At 39.2% G+C, this 13,419-nt stretch overlaps 1 protein-coding gene across 1 annotated transcript in view; it reads right to left on the reverse strand.

Moving 5' to 3' along the window:
• The window catches only part of ARID5B (AT-rich interaction domain 5B), a 147,172-nt gene that overhangs the window by 68,748 nt on the left and 65,005 nt on the right, over positions 1–13,419 (reverse strand). Inside the window, exon 4 of the mRNA XM_081328689.1 lies at positions 11,861–12,091. Within this exon, the coding sequence (XP_081184815.1) occupies positions 11,861–12,091 (231 nt within the window). The remainder of the gene's footprint in view (positions 1–11,860; positions 12,092–13,419) is intronic.

The raw sequence follows: 13,419 nt of genomic DNA on the forward strand, positions 1-13,419 counted from the left end.
AAAGATAAAGGTTCCCCCGCACATGCGTGCTAGTCTTTTCCGACTCTAGGGGCTGGTGCTCATCTCCGTTTCAAAGTCGAAGAGACAGCGCTTGTCCGAGGACATCTCTGTGGTCATGTGGCCGGCATGACTAGATGCCAAAGGCACACAGAACGCTGTTACCTTCCCACCGTAGTGGTCCCTATTTTTCTACTTGCATTTTTACATGTTTTCGAACTGCTAGGTTGGCAGAAGCTGGGACGAGTAACAGGTGCTCACTCTGCTACACGGCACTCGGGATTCGACCCGCCAAACTGCCGATCTTCTGATTAGTAGTAGTAGTAATAGTAATAATCATTATCATCATCATCATCAACAACAACAACAACAACTGGACATTGGCCAAATTGGAACACCTAGATCGGAAAACACGTAAACTTTTGAATATGCACCATGCTTTCATCCACGAAGTGACATCGACAGGTTGAACCTGCCAAGAAGAATAGGGGGCAGAGGGCTACTGCAAATCCACCAAACTGTAGAAGAAGAAAAACGAAGTTTGAATGACTATGTGAAAACAGAGAGCATTATCAAAATAACAGAAACAAAGGCAGAATATAAAGAAAAACAGCTTGATGATAGATTAAATAGATGGAAAATGAAAGCATTGCATGGACAACATTTGAAAAACATTGAAGGAAAATGTGATAACAACTTAACATGGGCATGGCTTAAGATGGGAACCATCAAGAAAGAAACAAAAGGCTTAATACTGGCTGCTCAAGAACAAGCACTACAAACTAATGCCATGAAAGTGAAGATACAAAAATCTACTGATAATCCAAATTGCCGACTTTGCAAGAACAAAGCTGAAACTGTTTCACATTTAATATGTGAGTGCAGCAAAATCGTGCAAACTGATTACAAAACTAGACATGACCGAGTTGCTAAACTAATCCACTGGGCATTGCCTGTGTCCAAAAAGTTGTGGGAACATAGGGTGGAAAAAGTTGTCGAGAATGAGAGGGTGAAGATCTTGTGGGACTTCCGAATACAGACAGATCGCCATTTGGAACACAACACACCAGATATCACAGTTGTAGAGAACCGAAGCGTACAGCTGATTGATATCGCTGTACCAGGAAATGCCAGAGTTGAAGAAAAAAGAACTGGAAAAAATTACAAAATACCGTGACCTGGCCATCGAAACTGCATGATTATGGATGAAACATGTAACAGTGATACCCATTGTCATCGGGGCACTGGGAACTATGTCCAAAAACTTTACAAAATACATCAAGAAACTGCAGCTCCCTGCAATAACTCCAGCAAAGCTACAAAAAACTGCGCTACTTGGAACATCTTACAGCAGCCTTGGTGGAGCAGTGGGCTAATGCCTCCTTAAGTAACACCAGCTGCCTGCAATTAGTGCAGGTTCGCGTCCCACCAGGCTCAAGGTTGACTCAGCCTTCCATCCTTCCAAGGTAGGTAAAATGAGGACCCAGATTGTTGGGGGCAATAAGCTGACTTTGTAAAAATGCCGCTGGGGGGGGGGCGAAAGCCCTAATAAAGCAGGCATATACATAGAATGAAGGCTATTGCTAAGCACATTGGTTTGTGCTTAAATTGTAAGCCGCCCTGAGTCTTCGGAGAAGGGCGGGATATAAATGGGATTAAAAAAAAAATTAAGGAGATACCTGGTTGATACCTAGGATGCTGGCAGCAACCTGTGTCAACCATTAATGCCAGTCAATTTGAGTGTTCAGTTGACTAAGTTTCAAGTTTTATGAATAAAAGTTTTATAATAATAATAATGAAGTTGGAAGGGACCTTGTAGGTCATCTAGTCCAATCCCCTGCTCAGGCAGGAAACCCTATACCATTTCAGACAAATGGCTGTCCAGTCTCTTCTTAAAAACTTCCAGTGTTGGAGTATTCACCGCTTCTGGAGGCAGGTTGTTCCACTGGTTAATTGTTCTAACTGTCAGGAAGTTTCTCCTTAGTTCTAGGTTGCTTCTCTCCTTGATTAGTTTCCATCCCTTGCTTCTTGTCCTGCTTTCAGGCACTTTGGAGAATAGCTTGACTTCCTCTTCTTTGTGGCAGCCCCTGAGATATTGGAAGACTGCTATCATGTCACCTCTAGTCCTTCTCTTCATTAAACTAGACCACCCAATTCCAGCAACTGTTCCTTATATGTTTTAGCCTCCAGTCCCCTAATCATCTTGGCCACTAAAACTTCAGTTATATGTGAATATCCTGGGACAACAGCAAATGGTATACATAGTATGGTTGGGAGGAATATTTTGCATAATTCTCAAAGCTTCTTAGTCAGACCAAAACAGCAACATATAAAGACAAAAAGAAGTTATTACAAGTTTTTATTTGCACTAGAAACCTTACTGGGGGAATCTGTCCAACCATCAATCTAGTGGTGTCAGTTAGGACAACATGAATATGTATTAAATTATAGCAGCATTGCAGGAGGCAAGCAGACTTTGACTATTATTATTTGGGATTTTATGTTTAGTGAATGCAACTATTTTGCACATGCAAGGAAAGACAAAATGTGCTAATTTTTATTCTGAGATTATGAAAAGTGGCAAGCAATTAAAACCAAACATTTAGCAGGAAGAAATAATTTAACACAAGACATTCTGCAAGCCGTATATGTTCCTCTGTTCAAACTGTTTTTCCCCCAAAAAACTTTGTTCTAGGAACTGAATGTTATATGGCTGTTGGTGTTGTTTTAAGTAGGTATTATTTTACAACTGAAAATCAGTCATTACATGCAACATCTGGAGACCATTAATAGCTTATTTCATTATTTTTATTTAAAAAAATAAGAAAGGTTTGATCAGGAATTCAAAACATTTCCAGATTTCTCATTTTCAAACATTTCAGATTTATGCTAAATGATGGGAAAGCACTTTTATTTCACACATGTAAGTACCTAAATGGAAATAGCATAATGGTTACTGTTCACTATCAACAGATCTCAGTGCCATTTGCTTATTTATTTTTCTAAAAAGAAGAAGAAGAAGAAGAAGAAGAAGAAGTAGGAATTGATATATTTAGTTAAGGCATTCTAACCATGGTTTCTGAAATCCATCTCTTTCAGACTGGAAAGACACTGCAGTGAACTACTGTACAGTATATCTAAAGAGGCTCAGAATCCATCCACATTGAAACCATATTGTAAAGACCAGGAATAAAGGTTAAAATGCACTGGCTTTAGTGAGCTTTGGATACTAGCAACGTCTTCAGGGGCTCAGGGACCTCTATGGACATTTTGGGGAGCCGCACTGCAGTCCTAGAGTTTAGGTGTGTGTTTCTGCCTTACAACTGAAACCTGTGGACCCGTTGCACGGTGAAGATTTGGGCAGAAAGGTAGATAGGTTGAAAGTTCATCCATGCTTCAGTGGTGACTCTAGACTTCCCTGCTAGGTACTTATGGATCTGTCCAGATGGAAGGAGGTGGTTCTTACTAAGCACTATGGAACATACGGTGGATGTGCAATTTTACAAAACACCTTTAAGGAGAAAATTCATATTTGTTTCCTCATTTCATTCATTTTTTTCAGCAGCAAGTCATTGTAGGAAGAGCACAGGTATTCTTGTGGGACTAGGCCAAGGGTGCCTTGGCCAACCTCAAAAGGCCATGCTGGGTCAGCTCCATGGCAGAAGTACAGTACTTGGCAGAAGATCCCTGGAAACATCAGGCAGGTTAAAATCCAAAAAGGCAGCAACCCATTTGGTGCATTTCCAAAAATAAGTGTGTGCTCACCAGGAATCCTGCTCAGCTCAACAGAGGCTTTATTTTACATGCTGGCTGAAGGTGTACTTGAAGGAAATGACTCATAATTAGCATAAGCAAATCATTTGCATAATGAGCAAACCAGGCCACAAAGATCTATAGAAGTGGAACACACACTGGAAAAGGTGTCATTGTAAATTTAAGCCAGATTCTGTGTGAGTAGCCTGGACCTTCTCGGTTGAAGAAAAGCACGGCACCATATCTTCCCCACAGGCACAACCGCAGGAGATGGCTGGGTGGGTTTGCACTGAGAGATGGTGACAAGGCCCTGCATGGCACATTACTGGGGAGAAAGTATGTGAAGACAAGGTGTGTGGTGGCAATCACTGAGTTGGTGAGTGTGCTTCAAACAGCAGACCTGCTCCTTCCAATTGTGACTTGACATATTTGCATGTCCTGAATATTTATCTCTTTGGCTGAGATAAGGAGAGCCGCAAAGAGAAGTTGATTTTTCACTCATTGCAATATCAATATTGCCCAGGTAAGATTGATGATTACTTTGGATTCATGATAATAATGTTGTGGAGAATTAAGACGCATGGCTTAAAGGTGTTGCTTTTTAAAAGTAAGCAACCAGAATTCCCTGCCATATTTAAGAAGGCCCTACTACTCTTCCTCAGTTTAGAAGAGAGAACGCTGATCTTGTTAAAATGTCTAATTAAAAAAGGGAAAAGGAAAACAAAAACAAAGGCTTCATGGAAAAATCATTTGTTTTGATTGAAACTTTCTAATAAATACATTAAGTTGATATGTCCTATAAAGTTTTTTTATTCTTGGTCACAACAGTTTGGCTCCCACATTAATTACTGAGCAGTATCTACTATTCAGAGTCTGCAGTAGATAAAGTGGTGCCATATGTTAATAATTAAATACAGTCTTCAGGAATTAGAGGTCCAAGTTGACATTTTACCTAGTAGTATTTTAAGGCTGGCACATTCTTGCATCACAGAGCAGGATGCTTTAAATCAAAATATTATAATATAGTTTAATAATATTAGATTTAATTTTTTTAATCTGGATCTTGACTGATCTTGCATTCCCTTCCTGTCAAATCAATCTCTCTGTGAACATCTCTTCTTGATATGCTTTTGCTTCTCTAAAAGAGTCTACTGAATATTGTCTGACTGCCCAAAGTCCTAGAGATGGCATAGAGGTTTAATGCTGTATGTTGTTGTTGTTATTATTATTATTTATTATTATTATTATTATCATTACCGTATTATTACTCTGAAAAAGAGCAGTAACAGAAGCTCTTTTTTAAAAAAAATGTGGCAGAAACTTCACTTGCACCCTTGTAAATTGATCTTTTCTTTGCACATAGGACTGAAAAGCAACAGGACCCTTAAAGCATATGACTTCTCTGTTGTACGACAATTCTTAGGTTTGTATTTAGCTGCCATGATTTTGTACATGTGACCATTATCTATATGGAATTAATGTAAAATAGCACAATATGTGCTGGCTATATCATAGTAGATGGAATTATAGAGGAGGGGGTGACCTGGCACCTATCTCTCATGTGCTCTTCAGCCCTTGCAATCTAGGATAGGAGAAGTATAATTTAGATTAGGGCTAGGCAACCTTGGCTCTTTTATGACTCGTGGACTTCACTTCCCAGAATTCCTGAGCTAGCTCTGCTGGCTCAGGAATTCTGGGAGTTGAAGTCCACGAGTCATAAAAGAGCCAAGGTTGCCTACCCTGGTTTAGATGAAGGGTGATTTCTGCCCACAAAGTGGTCTTTGGGTTCAGAGAAAATCCTTGATGCCACCCTAACTAGATACCAAGGCTGTGCTGATTTCACAAATGAACATATCCTTCACATCTCCCTTAAATAGAGCTACGAGTGCAAACACACATTTCATTCTAGACTTCCAGTTGAAGCTAGAAGAAAGTTTCCTTAACTTTAAAAGTCACACTGAATCAGAGTATGGATCTATCACGGTGGGCATACTTACAAATGCAAGTTAAATATTATAAAGATGTTAAACTGTATGGATTTTATAAAGAGCAGACCTTTTTTGATCAGACATTATTAACCTCTGATGAGAAACTAATTTAAAAAATCTATAACTTTTCATTGAAGTTGAAAATGGAAAATGAACAAGTTAAAGAAACAATGATAACATGGGCAAAGAATTTTGGATACAACATAGATTTAGAAAAATGGCAAAACTTGTGGGAAAGAAATTACAAATTGACAATGTCAACTTCTTATAAAGAAAACCTATATAAAATGTTTTATAAATGGCACTTGCCACCAGCAAAGTTAGCAGAAATGTTTAAAAATATGTCAGATAGATGTTGGAAATGTAAAGATAAATCAGGTACTTCTTATCATGTATGGTGGACGTATGTTAAAGAAAAGAGATATTAGACAAAAATACACACTTGGCTAGAAAAGATGTTGGGAAAGCATGTAAATTTTAAACCTGAACTTTTTCTACTAGGTATAATGCCAGAAAAGATTGATAAACAAAGCATATACTTGATTTTACATGTGATAACAGTGGCAAGAATTATATTCGCACAATATTGGAAAAATGAAGAATTACCACCAGAGGAAGAAATAATTTTAAAAATACTAGAATGTGCAGAAATGGACAGACTTCCTATGAGGTTGAAAGAAAAAGTAGAAACAGAATACTTTCAAACTTGGGACTTATTTTATCAATGGCTGGAGAAAAGAATAAAAAATTAGGAATTAAATTTGTATTAGTGAATGATAAACTCAGACAGCACATTTGTCGAATAAATACTATTGGATTGTACGCAAGTACAAAAAGAGGGGATTAATCAACTGATTACAGAAGAAGAAATTCTTACAGCAATTAAGGAATTGAAGTTGGATAAAGCGCCAGGTACGGATGGCTTGACTGCAGCCTATTATAAAAATTTACAATTCGAGATGATAAAGCCATTAAAGGAACTGTTTCAGACAATTCAGAGGGGGGGAAAGGTGCCACCGTCTTGGAGAGCAGCTTTTATCTCTTTGATTCCGAAGGAAGACCAGGATGCTACTCAAGTTAAAAATTACAGACCGATATCGCTTTTGAACACAGATTATAAGATATTTGCTAAGGTGTTGGCTAATAGATTGATGAGGGTTCTGCAACAGGTGATTCATGGGGATCAAACGGGGTTTATTAGTGGTAGGCAAATGAAAAATAATGTGAGACATATAGTTGATGTTTTAGAGTTTTTGGAAAGGCACAACCAGATCTCTGCAGCGCTAATCTTTTTAGATGCTGAAAAGGCCTTTGATCAATTGAATTGGCAATTTTTGTTGAAAGTTTTAGATAAAATGGATTTTGGGGAAAATTTTTTACAGCCGATTAGGGCATTATATCAAAAACAAACTGCCCGAATCATAGTTAACAATAGCTTGACAGCAGCATGTAACATTGAGAAGGGCACAAGGCAAGGGTGTCCGTTATCGCCCTTGTTATTTGTGTTAACATTAGAGATACTATTGGTTAAGATTCGGACTTCGAAAAAATTAAGGGGATACAAGTTGGAGATCAGGACTATAGATTGAGAGCATTTGCAGATGATCTGGTTGTTAGAGTGACCCAGCCAGAGAACTCTGTTGTGGACCTGATGGAGATAATAACACAATATGGGAAGGTTTCTGGATTTAAGGTAAATACACAGAAAACTAAAATTTTGGCTAGAAATATGACAGTTTCACAGAAGGCTCTCTTAGAAGGATTAACTGGATTTGAGATTGTTAAGAGGGTTAAATATTTGGGGGTGATTTTGTCGCCCTCTAATACAAAGCTATATAAAAATAATTATGAAAAACTATGGGGGAAAATTCAAAAAGAATTGGAGAGTTGGCAAAAATTGCAATTGTCTTTGTTGGGACGGATTGCAGCAGTGAAAATGAATGTCCTGCCCAAATTTTTATTTTTGTTTCAAATGATACCGATTCTTAAGAAAGATTCTAATTTGGAGGAATGGCAGTGTGGTATCAATAAATTTGTGTGGGCAGGGAAAAAACCACGAGTTAAACTTAAGATTATGCAGGATACTCGTGAGAGAGGTGGTCTTAAATTGCCTAATTTTAAATTATATTATGAAGCTGCTGCATTGGTAGGAATAAGTGATTGGATTAATTCGACGCAAGGGAGGTTATTAAATCTTGAGGGCCATGATTTGTGGTTTGGCTGGCATGCATATTTGTTGTATGATAAGAAGGTAGACAATGTGTTTAGGGTGCATATTTTAAGACAGGCATTGCTGAGAGTTTGGAAGAAGTATAGACATAAGTTGAGTTGCAAGATACCATTGTGGGCAATTCCAAAACACGCAATAGAAAATATACATGCTGGCTTCAAACATGATGTGATTACGTACAAGGAGATCCTAACTTTGGAAAGAAATGTCTGGTGTTTGAAGTCATATAGCCTCTTGCGAGAAGAGAAGGTTGTTCAAAATTGGTTTCAATATACTCAGTTATGGGCCAGGTGGAAAGAAGATCAGAAAAATGGTTTTACAATGACTGATGAAAATTTGATAAAGCAAGTTAGAAATCAGGGACCAGCACATATCAAACGGATATATCTTGCATTGATAGAGATTGACTCAGAGACAGAGCTTGTCAAGGATTGTATGATAAAATGGGCCCAAAACATCCAGGAAGTTATCACAATGGACATGTGGGAAAAGATTTGGGTGAGGAACGTAAAATTTACTCAAGCTCAAAATCTAAGAGAGAACTTCTACAAAATGTTTTATAGATGGCATTTAGATCCTAAAAAGCTTGCAAGTATGTATCCGAACTATCAGCCTAAATGTTGGAGGTGCGGTGATGAAGATGCAACATATTTTCACATATGGTGGACTTGCAAAAAGGTTAAGGCTTTTTGGATAAAAGTCTGGTGGAATATGCAGAAGATTTTTAAACAGAGGTTAAAGTTTTGTCCGCAATTTTTTTTGTTGGGAATAATTACAGATGCCACAGTTGTGGACACCAAGTTGATGTTGAATTTAATTACGGCAGCAAGACTTTTGATAGGCCAATATTGGAAGAAAGAGGAATTGCCGACCATAGAAGAGTGGACTTTAAAGGTTTCCGACCTGGCAGAGATGGCGAAGATTTCGGCCTATTTGAAAGATCATTCGCAAGAACGCTATATTATGGAATGGAGAAAATGGATTGAGTTTATCCAGAATAAGTATAGGGTTAAGAAGTTTTATGTAGCATTCGAATAAGTCTTCTTTCGTTTTTTTTTCTTTTTTATTCTAGTTTTTTATATATAGTTAATATTGTTAAGGTGTGTCTCATCCTATATAAGCTAGAGAGTAATGGATTTTAGATTTTATAGTGGGTAGTATATGGTTGTTTATGATTGCCTTTTTATAGATATATACCTTGTATTTAGCTCTGGGAAGTCGGGGGGGGGGGGAGGGGGGGAAGGAGGGAGGGGAGGAGGGAGGGAGGTTGGGGGGAGGTAGGGGGGGGAGCAGGGAGGGGGAAGGAGGGTTTTTTAAAGGAAAACTGTATTTTAAAACTTTTCAATAAAAAAAAAAATTAAAAAAAAATACTATTGGATTGTATGAAAAAAATTAATAAAAACTTTACAAAAAGAAAAAAAGCCACACTGAACTTTATAAATTGGCTCCTTAATGCCACTGCAACTTCTTTTCAAACTCACCAGAAATGTGAAAAATGTCAGGCTGCTTTAATGAGCGGCAGGGAAAAGCTGTGTGTCTGTGCCTGTCTGTGATCTGAAGCCCTTCCTCTGAGTTTTTTCAAAGCATGCATGGATCTACCCTCTCTAATCCTGAGGTTGGATATATTGCATTTTTATTCCCTTGAAAGAGATAGGCAAAGCCCCTGACACAGCACGGAAAAATCCACGGCTGAAATAGTTTTCTGGATACAACTCTGCACTTGCAAAACCCAAGCTGAAAACTTACCAACATACTGAACACCATGAGACCTACAGACCCACCTTGGTATAATTTTTGTATAAAGCAGTTAACTCAGTAATAGTTGGTGACCATCACTGCAAGACAGAATAGGGGTCTGCTTTGTGGAACCATTATAAATGTTGATTATCAGATGTAGAAGGAATGAATGTGATCCTATTAATATTGAATAATGTATGCTACTTGGTTGTGTGGATGCTGCTTCTGGAAGTCCGTTCTGGGCCTGGGCAACAAAAAATTAGCTACTGGTTCTGCCGAACTGGTGCGAACCAGCTGAATCCCACCACTGAATAGGGCATTTTGTCTTGTCTCTGTGGATTCTGCTGGAATCTGGTTCCCTCAAATAACCTCCATTTCAACTGAAATCTACCCAAAAGTCATTACCAAACTGGAATTGTATGGGGAAGTTACTGCATGCATAGGAGCAATTATCAAAATGATATTTCATTTTAATTAAAATTACTTTATCTTTAAATTAAATCACACGTTTTGTGCTGGCCTTACAACTTTTGGACTGTGGGCATCATCTAACTCAAGATAAACAGACAGCAAACCCCACATTTACTGATGAGGTTCTCTAGTTGGATCATAAAATGTTTGCAAGAAAACTACCCAGCTCAGAGAGCACCAAGGACCCACCCCCCAGTTCAACCCTGAACTGTTCCTTTCTCCAAAGCCAAGATAAACTTCCTTGCACGAAGGCAACTGAGATCTATAGCTCCCATAATTGACTGAACGGTTTTCCTTCTGAATCTGAAGTGATCATATTATGGGATTTCAGAACATGTTCATCTTTATTTTCTCACTGTCTTCTAAAACATTCTCTTTTTAAAATCATCACTTATCCCGAGCCATGCAAAAGCCATATTTCTTTTCAAATAAGTAGCAGGGCAGCGGGTAGCAGAATAAGAAATATATTTTCTCCTTGTCTTCACCGACGTATAAAAATGGTTTCACATTATAAAGATTTATGAACGTCATTTAATTTGTAAAGTGATATGGTAAATAAATACTGATTTACACAGCGCAGGTAAAAGAACTCAGAAAAACAGCCTATTCCAACAATTAAACCTGTGCAGGGTCCAGAGGCAGAACTCTGAAAGACAAAGGATGGAAGACTCTCCACCATTTTTGTCAACCTCCAAAAAGGGTTTCTACTTGCAAGGACAGACCTTTAAGGGCTTGGTTGTGCAAAGTGTGCCAAAAAGGACCTTTACAAAGGAGGTGAAGGGCCTCTCTTGGAAATGCGAAAGCAGCTGCATCCTTAGCAAAGCTCATCCAGGTGCTTCAAGGGCTGTACCTGTGCTTTGTTCATGGTGCACAGTGCCTGCTGGCCTCCTGTTTCTGACCACACCTGGAGACTGCTAGGATAGCCTTCCAAGCAGCCAGGCGAATCTTGTAAAGGATGTCACTACTCTAATGTTGTGTAGAGAGGTGCTTTATTTTCACCAATGTGCTCTGCAAGCATCTCTTTGGGCAGCCCATCTGAACTCTATATTTGGGGACTGCAAACTGTAGAACCTGATGAGGCTAACACTGATCCCGTAGGAACAATGTGATCTCTGCTAGAACTGAGCTCCTCAACTGAGCCATTCACTTTACAATGTCCATCAACGCTTCTGGCCCTGGAGCTCGTGAGTCTCCTTCAGAGCAAGCGGTTTAGAGCTTATCAGCCACAGCATATTACTCAAGAGCTCTAAAAAACCCAGGACTGATGTTCTGATGATAAGCCAGAGCCATCTTGAGCGAGAAAACACCTCAGCGTCTCTCTGCTGGCATGCAGTTGAAGAGTAAAGGAGGTGCAGCAAACCCCAAAGTATAAGCAAACCTGGAAGAACGAGGCCCAGTGCAGTTGTGCCTAAGAACAAAATACACCGTGATGCCTCCAAAAGCGCCCTTCAGGGTCATCTACATCCTTCAACAAACATGCTGCTTTTCTAAGAGCCTTTTGCCGGTGATGCAGATACTAAACTATAAAGACTATTAGTTCTGGGCACCTCCTTGCCTTCTTAGTAAAGTAACGCCTTTTGACATCTTTTTGACAGCCACTGTGACTAAATCACACTTGCAAAATGGGGAGCGCTTGCAGAAAACCCTTTTAACCTGAGACAGAAGGAAAGGTGAAGGGACTTACCAAATTCATCACATACGCTCTCATTTTCGACAAGTGTGGGGTGATCAAATGTGTCGCGACAGTAGAGGATTTGGGACCGTTGACTGATGGCTGCAACCCCTCCCAGGGCTAAGACGAACTGGTCTGCTTGCACCGAGGACGGCTTGCCCTGGATCCGTTTCCTCATGGAGCGATAGCGGCAATACTGGGGGTAGCTGAGGATCAGCACATTGACGTCTTCCTCCTCCTCACCTGAGAAAGAACGAGGCAGCAGAGAGTTACTGAGTCTCCAGACAAACCAATCCATCCACCCATCCAACCAACCAACCAACCATCAGCTGCTTCCTCAGTAAAAATTGGAATAAAAGTTTCAGTTTTGAATACAGAAAATGAAGAAGCACTTTAAGCATTTGGTGACTAATCCATTTTACCATTTTTGAAATTTTGATTGAACAGTTATGTTCCGCTGCTTACTAAGAGCATTTTAATTGTTTAAATTTTTTTGGATTGCTGTAAACTGCTCTCTTTAATGATAAATAGAATAGATAAATAATGCATAAGCAACCTCTTAATAATAGGGTCCTTGAATGTGGATATGAAATTATAATATTACACTTTAATAATAATGGTAATTTAATTATTAATCTGAACTTGCCATACTGGCAAAACCCCAAAGAAAGTTGAGTCTGAATTTCTATAGAATTCTTGTATGCAAATTAAACCTTCATGTGTGGCTAAGCCAATCTGAAAAAGACATCCATCATTTTTAAAGACAGAGATCAGAACTGTGAGTATGAAGATTTTCTCCATCCTGTGAGCAGAAACTGCTTATATAGGGAAGGGCATTGCTGGCCCTCATAACAAGCTGGTGCATTATACCCCGAACGAGACCATAATATTATAGATTTAAGACCACATTTTCCCAATATACCAGGATGTACTGAAGCTGCATTTTTTTTATTCCATTTATATCCCGCCCTTCTCCGAAGACTCAGGGCGGTTTACAAGCTTAGCAGTAGCCTTCATTCTATGCATATGCCTGCTTATTAGGGCTTTCACACACACACCCCAAGCGGCATTATTACAAAGTCAGCTTAATTGCCCACAACAATCTGGGTCCTCATTTTACCTACCTGGGAAGGATGGAAGGCTGAGTCAACCTTGAGCCTGGTGGGATGCGAACCTGCACTAATTGCAGGCAGCTGGTGTTACTTAAGGAGGCATTAGCCCACTGCTCCACCAAGGCTCTTTACATATGTGTGTCAGTTTATTTATGTAGCATATGGCATATTGTACATGGACTAGCAATATATATTAACATTTCATCTAGATTAGTAAAGCATACTAAAATATAAATGTTAAAAAGATCTATGTTCAGGGATAGGCAATCTTGGCTCTTTTATGACTGGTGGACTTCAACTCCCAGAATTCCTGAGCCAGCATGGCTCAGCTTGGAAACCTCTCCCTTTCCCCTCAGCATGGCTGGCTCAGGAATTCTGGGAGTCGAAGTCCACCAGTCATGCCCTCAGCTTACAGACTGTCACGATGTAATCTACAGTTTGATGTTGGACCCCATAGTC

This window comes from Vipera berus, assembly GCF_964194415.1.
Source record: "Vipera berus genome assembly, chromosome: 5".
NCBI classification, from domain to species: domain Eukaryota; kingdom Metazoa; phylum Chordata; class Lepidosauria; order Squamata; family Viperidae; genus Vipera; species Vipera berus.